At 42.8% G+C, this 16,118-nt stretch overlaps 1 protein-coding gene across 1 annotated transcript; it reads left to right on the top strand.

Moving 5' to 3' along the window:
- Window positions 1-3,599: 3,599 nt before the first annotated feature.
- LOC148671837 (antigen WC1.1-like) lies at window positions 3,600-13,667 on the top strand. Its single transcript, XM_088631056.1, has 15 exons — window positions 3,600-3,606; window positions 4,319-4,633; window positions 4,999-5,316; window positions 5,806-5,838; window positions 5,968-6,006; window positions 6,443-6,757; window positions 7,712-7,987; window positions 8,574-8,702; window positions 9,465-9,608; window positions 9,893-9,991; window positions 10,387-10,458; window positions 10,888-10,974; window positions 11,474-11,560; window positions 11,747-11,846; window positions 13,595-13,667. The coding sequence occupies exons 1-15, from the start codon at window positions 3,600-3,602 to the stop codon at window positions 13,665-13,667; spliced, it is 2,094 nt and encodes a 697-aa protein (XP_088487182.1).
- Window positions 13,668-16,118: the final 2,451 nt, after the last annotated feature.

Below are 16,118 nucleotides of genomic sequence, written 5' to 3'. Positions count from 1 at the left end.
CATAGGTTTCTATACGGCATTCCTGAACTCTTTGCACTAATGAGCCCAGGCCTTTTTCCCATCTCGCTGCTACGCATATGGGTCTTTTTCCGCTCCCCTGCTCCCCACGGTTAGTCCCTTTGGACGTCCGTGACAGGAACACCATCATTACAGCCACTGACCACTGTACTGACCACAGCTCCCAGAAACCAAGGAACACTGTCATTACATCCACTGTCCACTGTACTGACCACAGCTTCCAGAAACACAGGAAGACCATCATTACAGCCACTGACCACTATACAGACCACATTTTCTAGAAACACAGGAACACAGTCATTACAACCACTGTCCACTTTACTGACCACAGCTTCTAGAAACACAGGAAGACCATCATTACAGCCACTGACCACTATACAGACCACATTTTCTAGAAACACAGGAACACCGTCATTACAGCCACTGTCCACTATACTGACCACAGCTTTTAGAAACACATGAGCACAGTCTTTACAGCCACTGTCCACTGTAGTAACCATAGCAGAACAGCCCTCTGCAGTCACACAGTGATATGGACAGAGAGATATATAACAGGATCTGGACACAGGTGTGTGGAGGGAGAGGTAAGATGGCTGCTGGTGGACTTCCTGTCACTCCACTGTCTCTTGTTCCCCATGGGAGAGACTAGCAATCCAATCAAACAGGTAAAACAAAATAAAAATTCCAGGTGTATTTCTAAAACTTCTTAATATAAAAATATCCTGTAGACATGGTGATAGGGATTGTTTCTCTCTCTCTCTGCAGGCAGTGCTGATGTGAGGCTGGTGAATGGTGCCAGTCCCTGTGAGGGCACAGTGGAGGTGTATCATGGTGGAGAGTGGGGGACAGTAATTCACTATGGTTGGGATCTGGATGATGCTGCAGTGGTGTGCAGACAGCTGGGCTGTGGATCTGCTGTTTCAGCACCAGGTTATGCTTACTTCGGACCAGGGTCTGGATCAGTCCTGCTAGATGAAGTTTCCTGCAGCAGCTCAGAGTCTGCACTGAGGGACTGTCGAAAACGTGGAGTGAAACAGAATGGCTACTCTCATGCCTATGATGCTGGAGTGAGGTGTTCAGGTAAGAAACAGAGACTCTCTCCAGTCTCCAGCTTGAGGACAATGAAAACTCCTCCACTGATCTAGAGTCCATCATCATGATCAATTAAATTAAAATTAAATTAATTAAAATCTAGTATTGATAATATGATGATAATAATAATTAAAAGCAATATATGTTATAAACATATTATATTAAATTTATATATTAATTTAAGTGTGTCTTGTTTCTGTGTTTCCTCTGTGTTTATGTAGCAGGACAACAGGGAGTGTCTTCCTGTAGCTCATCCTCTCTCTCCAGGCACTTCAGTGTTGTTCAGTGTTGTTCAGTTTAAACAGGCAGGCTGTGCTCAGTGAGTCTGTATCTACTTCACTTTGTCTTTACTGTTTTAGCACTGGTGAAGTGACAATCTACTGTGGTTCCACTGTGCTGTTGGGTGAAATGCCTTTTCATTTTCAGGTGTTTTAATGGTATGTTGGTGTCAGTGTCAGTGGATCTGGTCAGTCTCAGGTGTGTTTTAATGGTATGTTGGTGTCAGTGTCAGTGGATCTGGTCAGTTTCAGGTGTGTTTAAATGGTATGTTGGTGTCAGTGTCAGTGGATCTGGTCAGTTTCAGGTGTGTTTAAATGGTAGGTTGGTGTCAGTGTCAGTGGATCTGGTCAGTTTCAGGTGTGTTTAAATGGTATGTTGGTGTCAGTGTCAGTGGATCTGGTCAGTTTCAGGTGTCTTTAAATGGTATGTCGGTGTCAGTGTCAGTGGATCTGGTCAGTTTCAGGTGTGTTTTAATGGTATGTCGGTGTCAGTGTCAGTGGATCTGGTCAGTCTCAGGTGTGTTTAAATGGTATGTTGGTGTCAGTGTCAGTGGATCTGGTCAGTTTCAGGTGTGTTTTAATGGTATGTTGGTGTCAGTGTCAGTGGATCTGGTCAGTTTCAGGTGTGTTTAAATGGTATGTTGGTGTCAGTGTCAGTGGATCTGGTCAGTTTCAGGTGTGTTTAAATGGTGTGTTGGTGTCGGTGTCAGTGGATCTGGTCAGTCTCAGGTGTGTTTTAATGGTACATTGGTGTCAGTGTCAGTGGATATGGTCAGTCTCAGGTGTGTTTTAATGGTATGTTGGTGTCAGTGTCAGTGGATCTGGTCAGTCTCAGGTGTGTTTTAATGGTATGTTGGTGTCAGTGTCAGTGGATCTGGTCAGTTTCAGGTGTATTTAAATGGTGTGTTGGTGTCAGTGTCAGTGGATCTGGTCAGTCTCAGGTGTGTTTTAATGGTATGTTGGTGTCAGTGTCAGTGGATCTGGTCAGTCTCAGGTGTGTTTTAATGGTATGTTGGTGTCAGTGTCAGTGGATCTGGTCAGTCTCAGGTGTGTTTTAATGGTATGTTGGTGTCAGTGTCAGTGGATCTGGACAGTCTCAGGTGTCTTTTAATGGTCTTGTGGGGCTCAGTGCTGTAGTGGAGTTCAGCTGCACTACCAGCTGTCCAAAAGGCTGATCCTTGGTGGTGGAGTGACTGTCGGTCTGATTCTGATGAGCCCAGAATTTAAGAATTCAAGAAACCAATGCAGCTTTGGATATAAATAGAGAAGAAACAGTTCTGTTGGCTCATTTATGTAAATTAATGATTTCAGGTTTGATATTTCAGACTAGACCCCTAACATCTAAACTGCTCTGGCATATTTTGACTTCTTTAAGGCACTGGTGGTCATGTATTTTCTTGTGATGCACTGTAGCCTGTTACGATCCCTGCCTCCCGGCAACGGAGGAGGCAGAAGAAGGCGTAGCCTTACTTCATCAGTCTGCCTATCAGTTTACTTATTCACCACCACACCCCCGTCTCATCCTGTACTTAAACCCCTGTCTTTTCTTACCTCCTGGCTCAGTATTGGTTTTCCTTTCGAGTTTCCTAGTTGCGCTACTCCTTCTTCTGCTTTGTGTCTTTCTTGGTTTGCGGATTACGATTTTTCCCCCTTTGACGACGTTTTTTCGGATCACGGCTTGGCTTCGGTACTCACTCTCTGTTTTGAATCTCTGGCTTCCCCTGGACTCTCAGCTCGTTTCTTCGACTACGGCTTTCTTCGGATCACGGCTAGGCTTTATCAGCTCCTGCAAGTGGGTTCATTCACTGGTTTCGGTTTCTCTTACCGAATCCCTAACATAGCCAGGAGCTGACTGCTAGACCCAGCTGTGTGTACGTAAAGCTGAACTCCAACGTCATTCTCTGAGATCTGCTTTCATGTGGAGAAGCACAACCCTGGATGTGTCCAGAGCGTCTGTCAGTGCCCAGGTCAGACAGTCCTGCTCCAGCAGTGCCAGGCTGTGACAGTCCTGGTCTTGTCCTGAGTGTGTGTCAGTGCCCAGGTCAGACAGTCCTGCTCCAGCAGTGCCAGGCTGTGACAGTCCTGGTCTTGCCCAGAGTGTCTGTCAGTGCCCAGGTCAGACAGTCCTGCTCCACCAGTTCCAGGTTGTGACAGTCCTGGTCTTGTCCAGAGTGTCTGTCAGTGCCCAGGTCAGACAGTCCTGCCCCAGTAATGCCAGGTTGTGACAGTCCTGTTCACAGTTTTTGTCAGGGGGCAGGTCAGGCAGTCCAGCTGCAACAGTAGCTGGACTGGGTGTGATAGGCTTGGTTTTCTATAACCTCTGCACCACTTTGGACGTGACATCTAAAACAACTTTATTTTTTATATGTAAGTGTTCATTTCTGCTTTATATTGAAGGACATTGTTTAGTTCCCAGGTTTTCTTCAAGTTTATCAGGAAGCTTTGGGGTAGAATGTGTTCTTCATCTTGGTTCAGGGTCTCAGATATCTGCAGGTCAATTACTTGTGTTTCACAACCAAATTCCCACTTTGAAGCCCAGAGTTCTAGGATGTCAGCTCCTATGACACAGTGGGGTGTCCAGAGGGTCTGGTCATTTTACTTATTTTTCATTGATCTCTCAGTGTTTCTGTGGAAGTGACTTGATCTGCAGTGAATGTGTGCTTGATAAATTACAGATTAATTTTTAGCTGAGCAATTTCCCAAAATTCCAAAACAGTGTATAGTTTTAGTATTCTTTAGAATTCCTCACAATTTTGTTCAAATAATGAATACTCACTCTCTATTCCTGCTCTCTCTTCCTATCTTTTCTTATATTCAAGCATATCGAGTGGTCAGGGACAGTGATCTCTGTTATTGTTCTGATATTCCAGCTCATTGAGGGGTCAGAAAGGTCAGGGGCAGTGATCTCTGTTATTGTTCTGAAATTCCAGCTCATCGAGGGGTCAGAGTGGTTGGAGGCAGTGATCTCTGCTCTGGGAGACTGGAAGTGCAGCACGGAGAGACCTGGGGCTCAGTGTGTGACTCTGACTTTGACTGGCAGGACGCAGAAGTTGTCTGTCGAGAGCTGGACTGTGGGGTTCCCTCACAGGTGCTGAAGGGGGCTCATTTCGGGAAGGGGGAGGGACAGGTCTGGACAGAGGAGCTCCAGTGCCAGGGAAGTGAATCTCACCTGTCCTTCTGTCCAAAGTCCTCCACAAAGACACAGAGCTGCACCCATGAGAACGATGTGGGACTGGAGTGTTTTGGTAAGAGGGGGATAATTCATTTCATTTTGTTTTTAATGGAGCTCAAAACTGAAGCTTAGAAGAGAAACAGATAAGTGTTGTTATAACTCTGATTCAATACTGGGGGTTGGTGTTTAACCATGAAAACTCAATACGATGATCTTCTGATCAACAGTAACTTAATTAAACCATATATTACCAGCCTTGCTGATGAATAACGTATTTCAGATTGAATTGGATTGAACAGTAACACATTAGTGAGATACTTATATGACAGTAATTTAAAGCTTAGTATTGTAAGTATACTTGAAGATGCCATTGAGGGTAATTGCGGGTTGTTATGTTGTGAAGCTGGGCCTCTGCTCTCTCCCCTGTCCTATCTGCAGGATACACAGGGTTCAGGCTGGTGAATGGCTCTGACTCCTGCTCTGGCCGAGTGGAGTTACAGTGGCTCTTCAAGGACTGGGGGACAGTGTGTGACCTGTACTGGGACCTGAGAGACGCCACTGTTCTCTGCCAGCAGCTGGGCTGTGGGGAGGCTGTAGCAGCTCCAGGACAGGCCTGGTTTGGACAGGGCAGTGGACCAGTAAGGGCTGATGTGTTTGAGTGCCGGGGCAATGAGAGCCGTCTCTCACACTGTGCTGTCTCTACATGGGGGAGAGCAGTGTGCTCTCATGGACAGGACGCAGGAGTCATCTGCTCTGGTGAGAATTATGTTTAAAAATCATGTGCTTACACACAGCAGCACACTGTCTTCATGATTTACTGAATACCTGCTCTGTTACACGCTGCCAGTAAAAATATATTCCTTAAAGCATGTGAGCGTATTTGAATCATATCATATATAACTCAAATATTAACTAAAGGGGTAATCATTTTCATTGTCATTTTTTTTCAGATGATTAGGTACAACAATTCACTGTGGACAAAAATCTGTTTTACATTTATATTGAGATCACTGTCCTAAAAATGAAAGAAAGTACTGGATCTCAGTATCCCGTAATTAACACCTGAACTGTTTAATTAGTTTAATTAATGGAGCCCTATTTAACAGGAGGCTGAAAAGAAAGTGAGTCTCAGAAAGTCAATAATTACAGATGTTATGTACAGTTGAGCCCCACACACAGCTGACCCTGCACTGGTGAAACATCACTCCTGTGGACAGAAATGAGCTCCTTTCTTCTGTTTTACAGACTCAAATATGACCAGAGATTCACCTGGAGCAGGTAAAGAGAGATTGAAGACTGTCTTAATCACATCAGTGCTGTTTTAATTCTAGTTTCATTTCTGGTGCTAAACTGCACCTCTCACACACGGTTCACAGTCTGTTTTCTCTCTCTCTGTTTGTTTCACAGGTTTCCCTTCTTCAGCTGTTCCCTTTTCCAAAACACCAGGTATGAATTAGCCCCTGTTCTGTATCTCCAGGGCTCTCAGTGTGTGTTGATGTCTCTGTTGCTCAGTGGAATCCCAGATCAGTCAGTGAGGCAACAGCTGTGTGTGTGCAGTTTTTCTGTGTGTCACAAACACACTAGGGTCTTTGGGATCTACACCAAACGCATCTATCTGAATACTGCAATTTGTCACTGGTGGAGCTATTGTCTCTGTGCCCAGCAGTGGGTCAGAAAAGTAACTTATCTGGTATACTGCTTATGAACAATCTGTTACAATAAGTATATATTAAATTAATCAAAAGTCAAGAAACATTGTACTTGAACTGTATCTGCTGTGCCTAGTGGGCCGAGATAATCTTCAACTTGTAACAGCAGGTCATGGTGATCTCTTAGTACTGCACTGACCTCTGACCCCTAACCTCTAATTCTCTGCTCCTAGATCAGCTGTCCCTCAGGCTGGTTGGTGCAGGAGGTGACTGTGCTGGGAGGCTGGAGTTATATCACAATGGTTCCTGGGGGACAGTCTGCGATGACTCCTGGGACCTGGCAGACTCTCAGGTGGTATGCAGACAGCACCAGTGTGGGATGGCCCTCAGTGCCCCAGTGCCGGCCTCCTTCAGCCAGGGAACTGGACCCATCTGGCTGGACGAGGTGGGCTGTCTGGGGAACGAGTCGTCTCTGTGGGAGTGTCCCTCAGCAGGGTGGGGACGGCATGACTGTGGACACAAGGAGGATGTGAGAATCCTGTGTTCAGGTAGGGGAGATAATTAAAATTACAATGATTCAGATTCTTTAATCCCACATTGTGGATATGGCTTGCATCTAGAGTGCCTAAATATGTTTGACTTGTGAGAATGTGAGAATCTTGTGTTCAGTAAGTTAACTAAATAAAATAATCCACATACGGGAATTCCACATTGTGGATATGGTTTGCATCTGGAGTGCTTAAATGCATCTTGTTGAGGAAAAGACTGAGCTGGATGCAGAATTAATTTTAAAATAAATATTTATATTTATGATACAGTTGTGAATGCACATATTCACATCCCAGCAAAAATAAATAAAGAGAGAAAGAAACTCAAGAGAAATTCCCCTCCACTAGTGAATGGGGATATATTCATCTCAGTCCTCCAGTAAAATCTAGGGTCCAAACTTTAAACTTCTCACATCAATAACACCTGTTGTCTGTTTGGGTGTATTTGTCTTGGCCATTATCTTTCATGATTTTCTGCCTCAAATGTTTCATTTTGATTTGTTCCAAGAATGGCTTCTGGTCAGATCCTGATGACCCACACAGTGTTAAATGTCACCCTGAGCCACGTTTTCTCCATTCATAACGCTGCACCGCTCATCCTGAGCCAAGAGTTCTACTTTCATGCCTCAGTCTCTTAGTTGTGCTGCTGCTGAATAGCCAAGTTGATCAGAATGATGTTTTGGGTCAGAACCTGATCATGTAATGGGATTTTAAAGTTCTGTGTGATGCACTGTCCAGATTCTGAATGAACAGAACCACACAGTCCTGCCTGTCACCTTTATGTCAACTGTGTTATTGTACAGCTGTCATTGTTTCATTACATGTTCATTTCATTTCATTGCTAGTTGTTTCTTTCCAGTTCAGAATGGAACGTTGGGCTGTCTTGTCAGGGTTTGTTGCCTTTGACTTTCCCTGCTGTCTTGACAGATCACACTCTCTTGAGGCTGTCTGCAGGCTGTTCAGGACAGGCAGAGGTTTACTACAATGGCACCTGGGGCAGTGTGTGTCAGAACGGCATGACTGACTCCACAGCTGCAGTGATCTGTAAACAGCTGGGCTGTGGAGACAAGGGCACCATCAGAGAGACAAACTCCAGGCTGAGCCCAGATCCCAAATGGCTGGACTTTGTCTCCTGTCGCAAACACGACTCCACCCTGTGGCAGTGTCCCTCCTCCCCCTGGGGTCAGAATGACTGCACAGACCGAGAAGTGGCTAACATCACCTGCTCAGGTACAGAGGGAAGAGTAATGCTCTGTAAATTAGTGTTTTGCCATATTCAGAACAGACAAAAGCTTTAAACTGAATTCTTAGTAATTTATATCCAAACATGTATAAAATTAAATAAGTATTATTAATCTTTGAAGGTCCTAGAAAAGAAGCTGACAGAAGCACTCCAGCCCCTCAGGAAGAGCAGCCTCAGCTGTACTGCCCAGGTGAGTTCAGTGTGTAAAACAGTCAGAGACACTGCAGCCCTGAGCTGAGGAACAGTAACCATACAGCTCTCTTCTAGAGCGACTCAGTACCTCACTGATCTCTACTACAGTCACTGAGCTGAAGACACTCAGTAACCTCTCTGCTCTCGTCTACAGTCACAGATCTAATGACACTCAGTAACCTCACTGTTGTCTTTCAGTCCCATTGGCTCTGCGCCTGGTTGGAGGCACTAACTGCTCTGGCCGGGTGGAGTTGCGGTATGAGGGCTCCTGGGGGACAGTCTGTGACGACTCCTGGGACCTGCAGGATGCCCAGGTGGTCTGCAGACAGCTGGGCTGTGGGGACGCAGTGAGCGCACCAGTAGAGGCCTCATTCGGACCAGGAAACGGCGCCATCTGGCTGGACGAGGTGAACTGCACAGGCAGTGAACTTCACCTGTGGGACTGCTGTCACTCTGGACTGAATCAGAGCGACTGTCGACACAAGGAGGATGCAGGGGTTACCTGTACAGGTGAGGAGAGTCTTAGAACTGTAGATGAACAAGGTAGCAGATCAATGGAGAAGTTAGACTGATGTTACCCATACTCTATCACTGCTTAATATCTAACTGAACCAACTAAGATCATCAGTCACAAGATTGGGATGTTTTGTAGCCCTGTGTATGAACAACACTAGGCTTTAATTCCGAACAAGATACCATTCATCCAGCAATCCTAGATTTGACCTCAAGGAACAAATGTAAAGATTTTATTTTTAAGACCACTGTGGATTCAACCTGCTGTAAAACCAAAGGCAAAATAATGACAGTTCTCCTATCTCTTTTACAGGTTTGTCAGAGACAACAGCCAGTCCAGCAACAGCTACAGGTGAACAGAAATCTTCCTTGTCATTGATAACTCCTGTCTTTCTGTCTCTTCAGATTCCCAGTGTAGCTGTAGTGTCTCCTCTCTTCCTTAAGTGTGAAGATCAGTGTCTCTTCAGATTCCCAGTGTTGTTGTAGTGTCTCCTCTCCTCTCTCAGAGTGAAGATCAGTGTTTTCAGATTTCCAGTGTAGATCTTGTGCTAGTGTCCTCTCTTTCCTCACTGATTTAATGACAGTCCTGATGGGTTAGATTGGGAATCCTTAACTATTCTTCATTGATCTTGGGTTCACCCTGAAGCCATGATAGCCACATATCGGAACAGGAGGAGAACAGGACATGTGTCGACATGTATATGAGCCCAAGAGCACCTCTCCCGATCCCTGTTCATCCATTGTCTCCCCCTCTCTCAGGCAGAACCAGGACAACACCCCAGACACAGCCACTGGGAGGCCTGTCTGCCTCGCCCCTGGTCCTCCTGCTGCTGGGGGCTCTGCTCTTCGTGGTGCTGGCCCTGTTAGTGGGGCAGCTGATCCAGAACAGGAATCTGAGGAAAGGTAGGGAGGGAAGTCTCCATCCACATAGTGACCTCTAGTGGTCAGTTCTGTCACTCACATGGAACTTATATTTACATAATTACCTTGAGAAATAAACCTGGTAGAGAAAACCATTTAAAGTATAAAAAAGATTATCAACAATTACAGATGGGGATATCAGGAAATTTGCAAATCCAGAAGCATAACATTTATGTGCTGTAATGTCCAAAGAAGGTTTAGTAGTCAATGTTTGATCTTGTACTCCTCTCCCTGCATGTTAACCCTGAGTGTGTTTTCTCACACAGCCCTATCTAAGGGAGCACTCGCCCCCTATCATGATGCCGTTTACGAGGAAATAGAGTACAAACTGGCCAGAGAGGGAACCTACAGCGCCCCCAGGAGAGGTGAGTGGAGAGAGTCTTCAGGAGTGATTAGTCTCCATCTTCTGAGGAAGATCTGAGGACTTAACACTTGTAGAAAATCTCACCATACTGGTTTTAAATCTTTAGAGTTTTCTTTCTCAACTGCTGTCAAAGTAAGTGAAGAAAAGCATCATAAACTCTGTGTTTCTGTTGACAACCTGGCTTCTCTCCCAGTAAGAGACAGTGCTGACTGACTGTAGGATTTTTTTTCTCAACTGGTGTCAAAGTAACTGACACCACAGTTCACAGTTCCTGATCTGCCTTATACACACAAACTCTGAGATACTGTTCACACCCTGGCTTCTTCCACAGCCAGTGGAAGACAATGAGTCTGCTGTCTGACTGCAGGTAATATTGATCTGTCCTCCTGTTCACAGGGAGATTCCTCTCTGACGAGCTGCCCTCTGGATACGATGATGTGGAGGACAGTGAGGGAGACCCAGTACCAGGTGAGGGGAGGTGGAGTCAGGGGGCTCAGTGTGGGAGTGAGGAGGTCTTCAGTCCAGTACTCACTCTCACCTCAAACCAGGATGCCATTTAGAGAACTTATGTAGAAAATCCTGAATTATATAAATATAACCACACGTGTTTCTTCAGTGTTGCCTCACACTAGCCTTATCTCAGCAAAACTAGACCTGGTCAATTCTGGGGTGGTAAACAGGGTGCTGCTCTAATTGGTTTTGATAGAAAAGGAGACTGCGGAAAAGCATGCTGTAAAAACTGCCTTTCAGATCAGATAAATCAGCAACCCTAGAGTTTTGGCTTAACTATACACCACAAAACATTTAAAATCACACTTTCCAATTACTTTGCAGCTCTATGGTCAAAGTAAGTCTGAGTCCTGAAGTGTAAATTCTCTGTCTCTCTGTGTGGTTCAGGAGACTCGATAACCTCTCTGAAAGAAGAGATCCCAGAGTACTATGATGATGCTGTAACTGTACCTCAGAGTCCAGATGCCTTGTCAGGTGGGTAATTTCAGTCCAATCACATGGGGAAACTCTGCACCAATCCCACAGAGTCTGAATCTCTCTACTCTTTCTTGGATCTCAGCCTCTGAATACAGAGTCTGTACTATTCTCTACCAGTTACATGAATCTGACTCTCTCTCTGTGATCTAAGCCCTGATCACTCAGTCTGGGTCACTGCTGACAGTGTCCGGCTCCTCTTCAGTATCTCATAGGGTTCACATCACCACCCTCTCTGTCCAAATACAGCCAAACTTTCTCTGCCCTGTTTTCCTTCAACATCTTATTTGAAAATCTAGGAATTGTTTTACATTTATTACAGTTGTGAATAGGACTGGAAATCAGGTTCCCCCTGATCTCCTGTGCTAAGAGCCTGGAGTTTTAGATCCTGTGTGATGTTCAGTTAATCAGTGTGTTCTGACGAGCTCCAGCAGTCCTGTGCTCTAGATAACTCAGTGTGCTGATGTGTGACAGTGAAGCTGTGCTCTGTGTGCTTTAGGAAAGCTGATGTCCTCTGTGAAAGAAGAGGCCCCTGAGTACTATGATGATGCCATCACTGTGCCCCAGAGTCCAGACACTGTGTCAGGTGAGTTATTATAAATAAGACTAAGGAGTACCCCCTGTACCAGCCCACAGTACCCTTTGTCATTAGAAATTAGTCTCAACCTAATTTCATATCTGCAAATAAACACTACCTAGAAGAGAAAAGGTCTCTGACAGGCCAGTCTGTCAGAATGACAGAGCCATTCCTGACCTGCTCTTCTGTTCACAGGGAGACTCCTCTCTGATGAGACACCTTCTGGGTACAGTGATGTGTTCAGCAGTGAGGAAGACCCCACTTCAGGTAAAAGGGGCTACAGCCAGGGGGCTCGGTGTGGGTTAGGTAGTTCAGGGATGGGAAAGATAACCTCCAGTAATCCATCTCTGTTGCACTGTCATCCAAGACAGGGGGGAATCAGGCATTTTGCAGTAGCGGTAGCTTCACTCTGTCATGTCCTACAAGGATCAATAACAGCCAATAAAGGCTGAGTGACCTGAATTGTACAAAGTTAGATCACAAAGATCAGAGTGTCACTGATACCCACCTACTCACACCCAGCCAATCAGATTTAAATTGATTTAAATTTATCAGCAGCTGATTAATGATGAGGGAATGAGGTCTGGGCAGAACAAAGCTTTAGATTCCCCAAGACCAGGAATTCTGTTCTCTGACTGCAGAGAGAATTACTAGGCTCAGAAATTACTAGGTCTTCCTCACTGTGGTTTTAGAGCATTGATACTTCATAAGTATAAGTGAATTCTACACTGAATCATCAATTCTTCCAAGAAGATACAATTTAATTAAAAAAACCTATTAAATGCTTTTGAGTACAATATTGTAACATCTATTCTGTATACTATAACTGTTAGCCCACTAATAGCCATTGATATCAAAGCAGAGTACTTCTCAGATACAGTATGTTTATTATGCAAATTATGATTATATCAATAAATTGTATATTGTCTGGTTAGAATACATGTGTGAGACTATAGATTATTATGTTTGATTAGTTCCTAAAAGTCTACAAGTACTCTCAAAATATACTGCTATAATTTCTGATTGTTACAGAAAATTAAAATCCCCATTCACTACACTATTGTGACTATGTAAGTGTTTTAAAAAATCTAGGTACACCTGGGTAATGTCATCAATTCCAATTCCAATTACAGTACATGGCTAGGGGCTGCAAAGCAAGGAGATGTTTGCTGAGATGCTGAGGTGTGAGATTCAGAGATCAAAGCAACCATAAAGTTCTGGGTAAATGATTGTCAATCAACTGTCCAGGAATGATAGAAGGCGAGAGCTACTTCTTGCTTCTACTACTTGTCCAGATCAACTGGAAAGATCAGACTGGAGTTTAGTCTTTGACCCTCATAAAGAGAGCTTGCCTTTCTGTTGTTTTTAGAAACTTTTATTTCTTTTTTAGAGAATCCCTTAGTTAAAGAGTGCCTCTCCTGGCTAGTGGGAGCATCTTTAGAACAGGGAGATAGGTTCCCATTCATTTTGTAACAATTGGGTTCACAAATAGAGATTTTACTGTAGGTTGTAATGTCTTAGGTTTAGAAGGTTTGGTTTCTCTTTCTTTTATATAGGTGTTCTGTAAAAGCTGAATACTTGGTAGCAGTTTGAGAATTTTCTGGGTGGTTAGGATGTAGGTGTCTAAAACACCTTGTTCGCAAATTTGTAATTGCATGCTGTATATTTATGTTGTGTGTAATTTCGTGTGTGTAGTGTTGTTAATAACAAATATTTAACTAATTGTACTTTTTTCAATAAAGCTGTTCCAAAGAACAAATCTCTTATGTGCCTTTAACTATACCAAATGCTTGGGTATATTGTTGGCAAAATCTTTAAAAGTTGGGGGTTATGATTAATTTATTTTTTAATTTATCTACTCAGTCATTTTTGATATTCACAATTTTCATAATCCTAATATGTAACAATATTATTTCAATAACTGGCTCATTTGACAAATCATGACAAGTCTGTCTCTCTGTCAGGTGTCCTCCAGCCTGGCCCTGGAGTGGACAGGGTCCTGCCCACACTGCCCTCTGAAGAAGGAGCCCCTGCCCCTGACAGGACTGACTACGATGATGTTGGGGACAAGTTTCAGGGAGAGGATGGGTGCTGTGAGACTGACAGGGCTGTCTGAGAGAAGCTCCTCCTGCAGGTCTAGACACAGAAGAGCTTCACCAACAGAGTCACAGTCTTACAACAGTTCTGAGCACTGACACTGTCTGTGACCTGAGTCCACTTCACTCCACTGCTTCTACACTGACACTGTCTGTCACCTGAGAGCTCTGACCAGTGAGTCACTGTCCTCATTGACTTTGTCTACAGGACCTGCAGTTTGTGTTTTAAAACAGGGAGACCTTAAAGTTCCCTATTCCATTCAGTCTTTGTTTCTTGTACAATATGATATGTTTCTGAAATAAAACTATTAATTGATATAGAATTCTGAATGTAAGATTTCTGATGTGCAGAAATGTATAGACATTTTCTTAACGTTTCCTTTTTAAAAATAAACTTTTTAAAACCATTTTGTCATTCATTTGTAATTTCTTAATTTTGTACAATTAAAGACTTTTAATTAAATATATAAGGAACCTTTGGCCACTCACAATGATAAAATCAACCCCAGAAGGAGAGAATGCCTAGATGTTTGTGATCAATTCATAAGTATGATTTAATCCACACAAGGAACAAAAGGCACTGTCGACAGAACCAGATACAACACAACCAAAGAGACAACCTGGCTGTTATTTACATTCCCTTCAAATCAAAAGGTTAAGATAGATAGATACTTTATTGATCCCATGAGAAGAAATTGCATCTATCTATCTAAGACTCCTTGTCCTGCCTTCAGGAGCTGCTCAATTTAAAACGCAGCATCCCACAGCACTAGAGACACTCCAATATTCACTTTATACTGCACCTCAAACCATAGGTATTTTATAGCACCCAGATTGACCAGTACAGAGCACTAGATACAGTAAAACATCTTCATATTGAAAGAAATGTGAGTGTTTTGCACATTTCAAGCTACAACAAGTAAACATTTGAGTACCTAAGTCAATATACCTGGAATGATCAATAATGAACAACATCGGCAACTTCCAAGAAAATCATTTTCACTCATTGAATTTGATCTTCATACTCACCTTGCATTCTCAGCTATAATACTTCAAAATTACACTGCAGATTTGGTGGAAAACTTCACAAATCTGTACAATTGTATTTTAATATCTTGGTATATGTACCTTCATTTTAATATACATGTAAGCATAAATGCTGTTCAGTATATTGTACTTTTGTTGTACTTTTTAAAACATTTTACCTGAAGATGCAAGGACTGTTATATCTTGTGATACATGCAAGACATCTGTAAAAGAAGATGACATTTTAATAAAATTGGTGATTAAAAGAAAACCACAACTTGTATGATATTATCCCTCGATATGGAAGATCAGTTGAAGGATTTGAAGAAACTATCAAAGAAACAACAGCGATACCAGATGATTTGGGTTTTGAACCAATGATTACACCTCAATAATCAATTCGTCCTCAAAAAAAGAAGAGACAGGCATGTTTTGAGCCTCATAATGATCCTCTTCTGGATCCACAAGAAACGTGTTTTTTTATGTACTTATAACTTCCATCGAAGAGAGATCTCATCAGTTGCATGCAATTGAAACTTTTGACTTTTTGGATGGTATTGAAAATATTTGTTTTAAATAAAATAAACAATTTTCCAACGAAGATCTCACGAAGGATTGCCAGGATCTATTCTTAGCGTTTGGTAGTGATAACACTGCTGATATTGATGGAGTAGAAACGTACGAGTGGAGTAGAAACGTACGATGCGTTGACAGGATTTCTGAAGCGAGAAGTCCTAGAATGCCGCCTATAAATGAGCTAGGATTCATACCAAGAAATACTTTTTGTTTTCCACCCAGAAGGCTGCTATTGCATTACACATCTTGTGAACACTACCAGTTTTGGTAGCTTCTAGGCGCGATTTTCCAAAACCGAAACTAATAACAAAATTATTTAAGATGCACAATGTCCAAAAATTGTAAATCGAGACTAGTATTACTACAGAAGAAAATATTTAACTGAAATATTAATAAGACTATGTAAGTATAAAAAGTAGAACAATTCAATTTATATAACTTATTTTTTATTCTTATTAGAAATGGGCTCACACACCGGAAGACACTAACGTTTATCTTCGTTAGAGTGTGTGAATAACAGTTTAATTTTGTTAAAATGCAATAAATCGTCTATCAGCAGTAAGAAATTATTAAGAAAGTAAGATTTTTTTTTATTTCACAAACGGTAAGACGTGAAGAGAGTTTACAGTTCGTATCCTTCGCTTTGTCTTAACTTAAGCGTTCAGGATCCAAGCCCGTGTGCGGACGGTTGTGTTTCTTTAATCTCTTGTAATCATCAAAGGTCGTTGTTTAGTCCTTCAGTACTTTCTCGAGTTGTACCATGGATATTTTATGCGATTAATACTTTTCATGCTCTTTTGCCTTTTCCTTCACATATGGAAAAAGTTCAAGGTGTTCTTGTTGCTGTGCTCCACATTTACACGAGAGCA

This window comes from Lepisosteus platostomus, chromosome 5 (genome assembly GCF_059453375.1).
Source record: "Lepisosteus platostomus isolate fLepPlt1 chromosome 5, fLepPlt1.hap1, whole genome shotgun sequence".
Taxonomy (NCBI): Eukaryota; Metazoa; Chordata; class Actinopteri; order Semionotiformes; family Lepisosteidae; genus Lepisosteus; species Lepisosteus platostomus.
The sequence above is the reverse complement of the archived record's forward strand: the minus strand, read 5'-3'. Positions and strand labels throughout refer to the sequence as shown.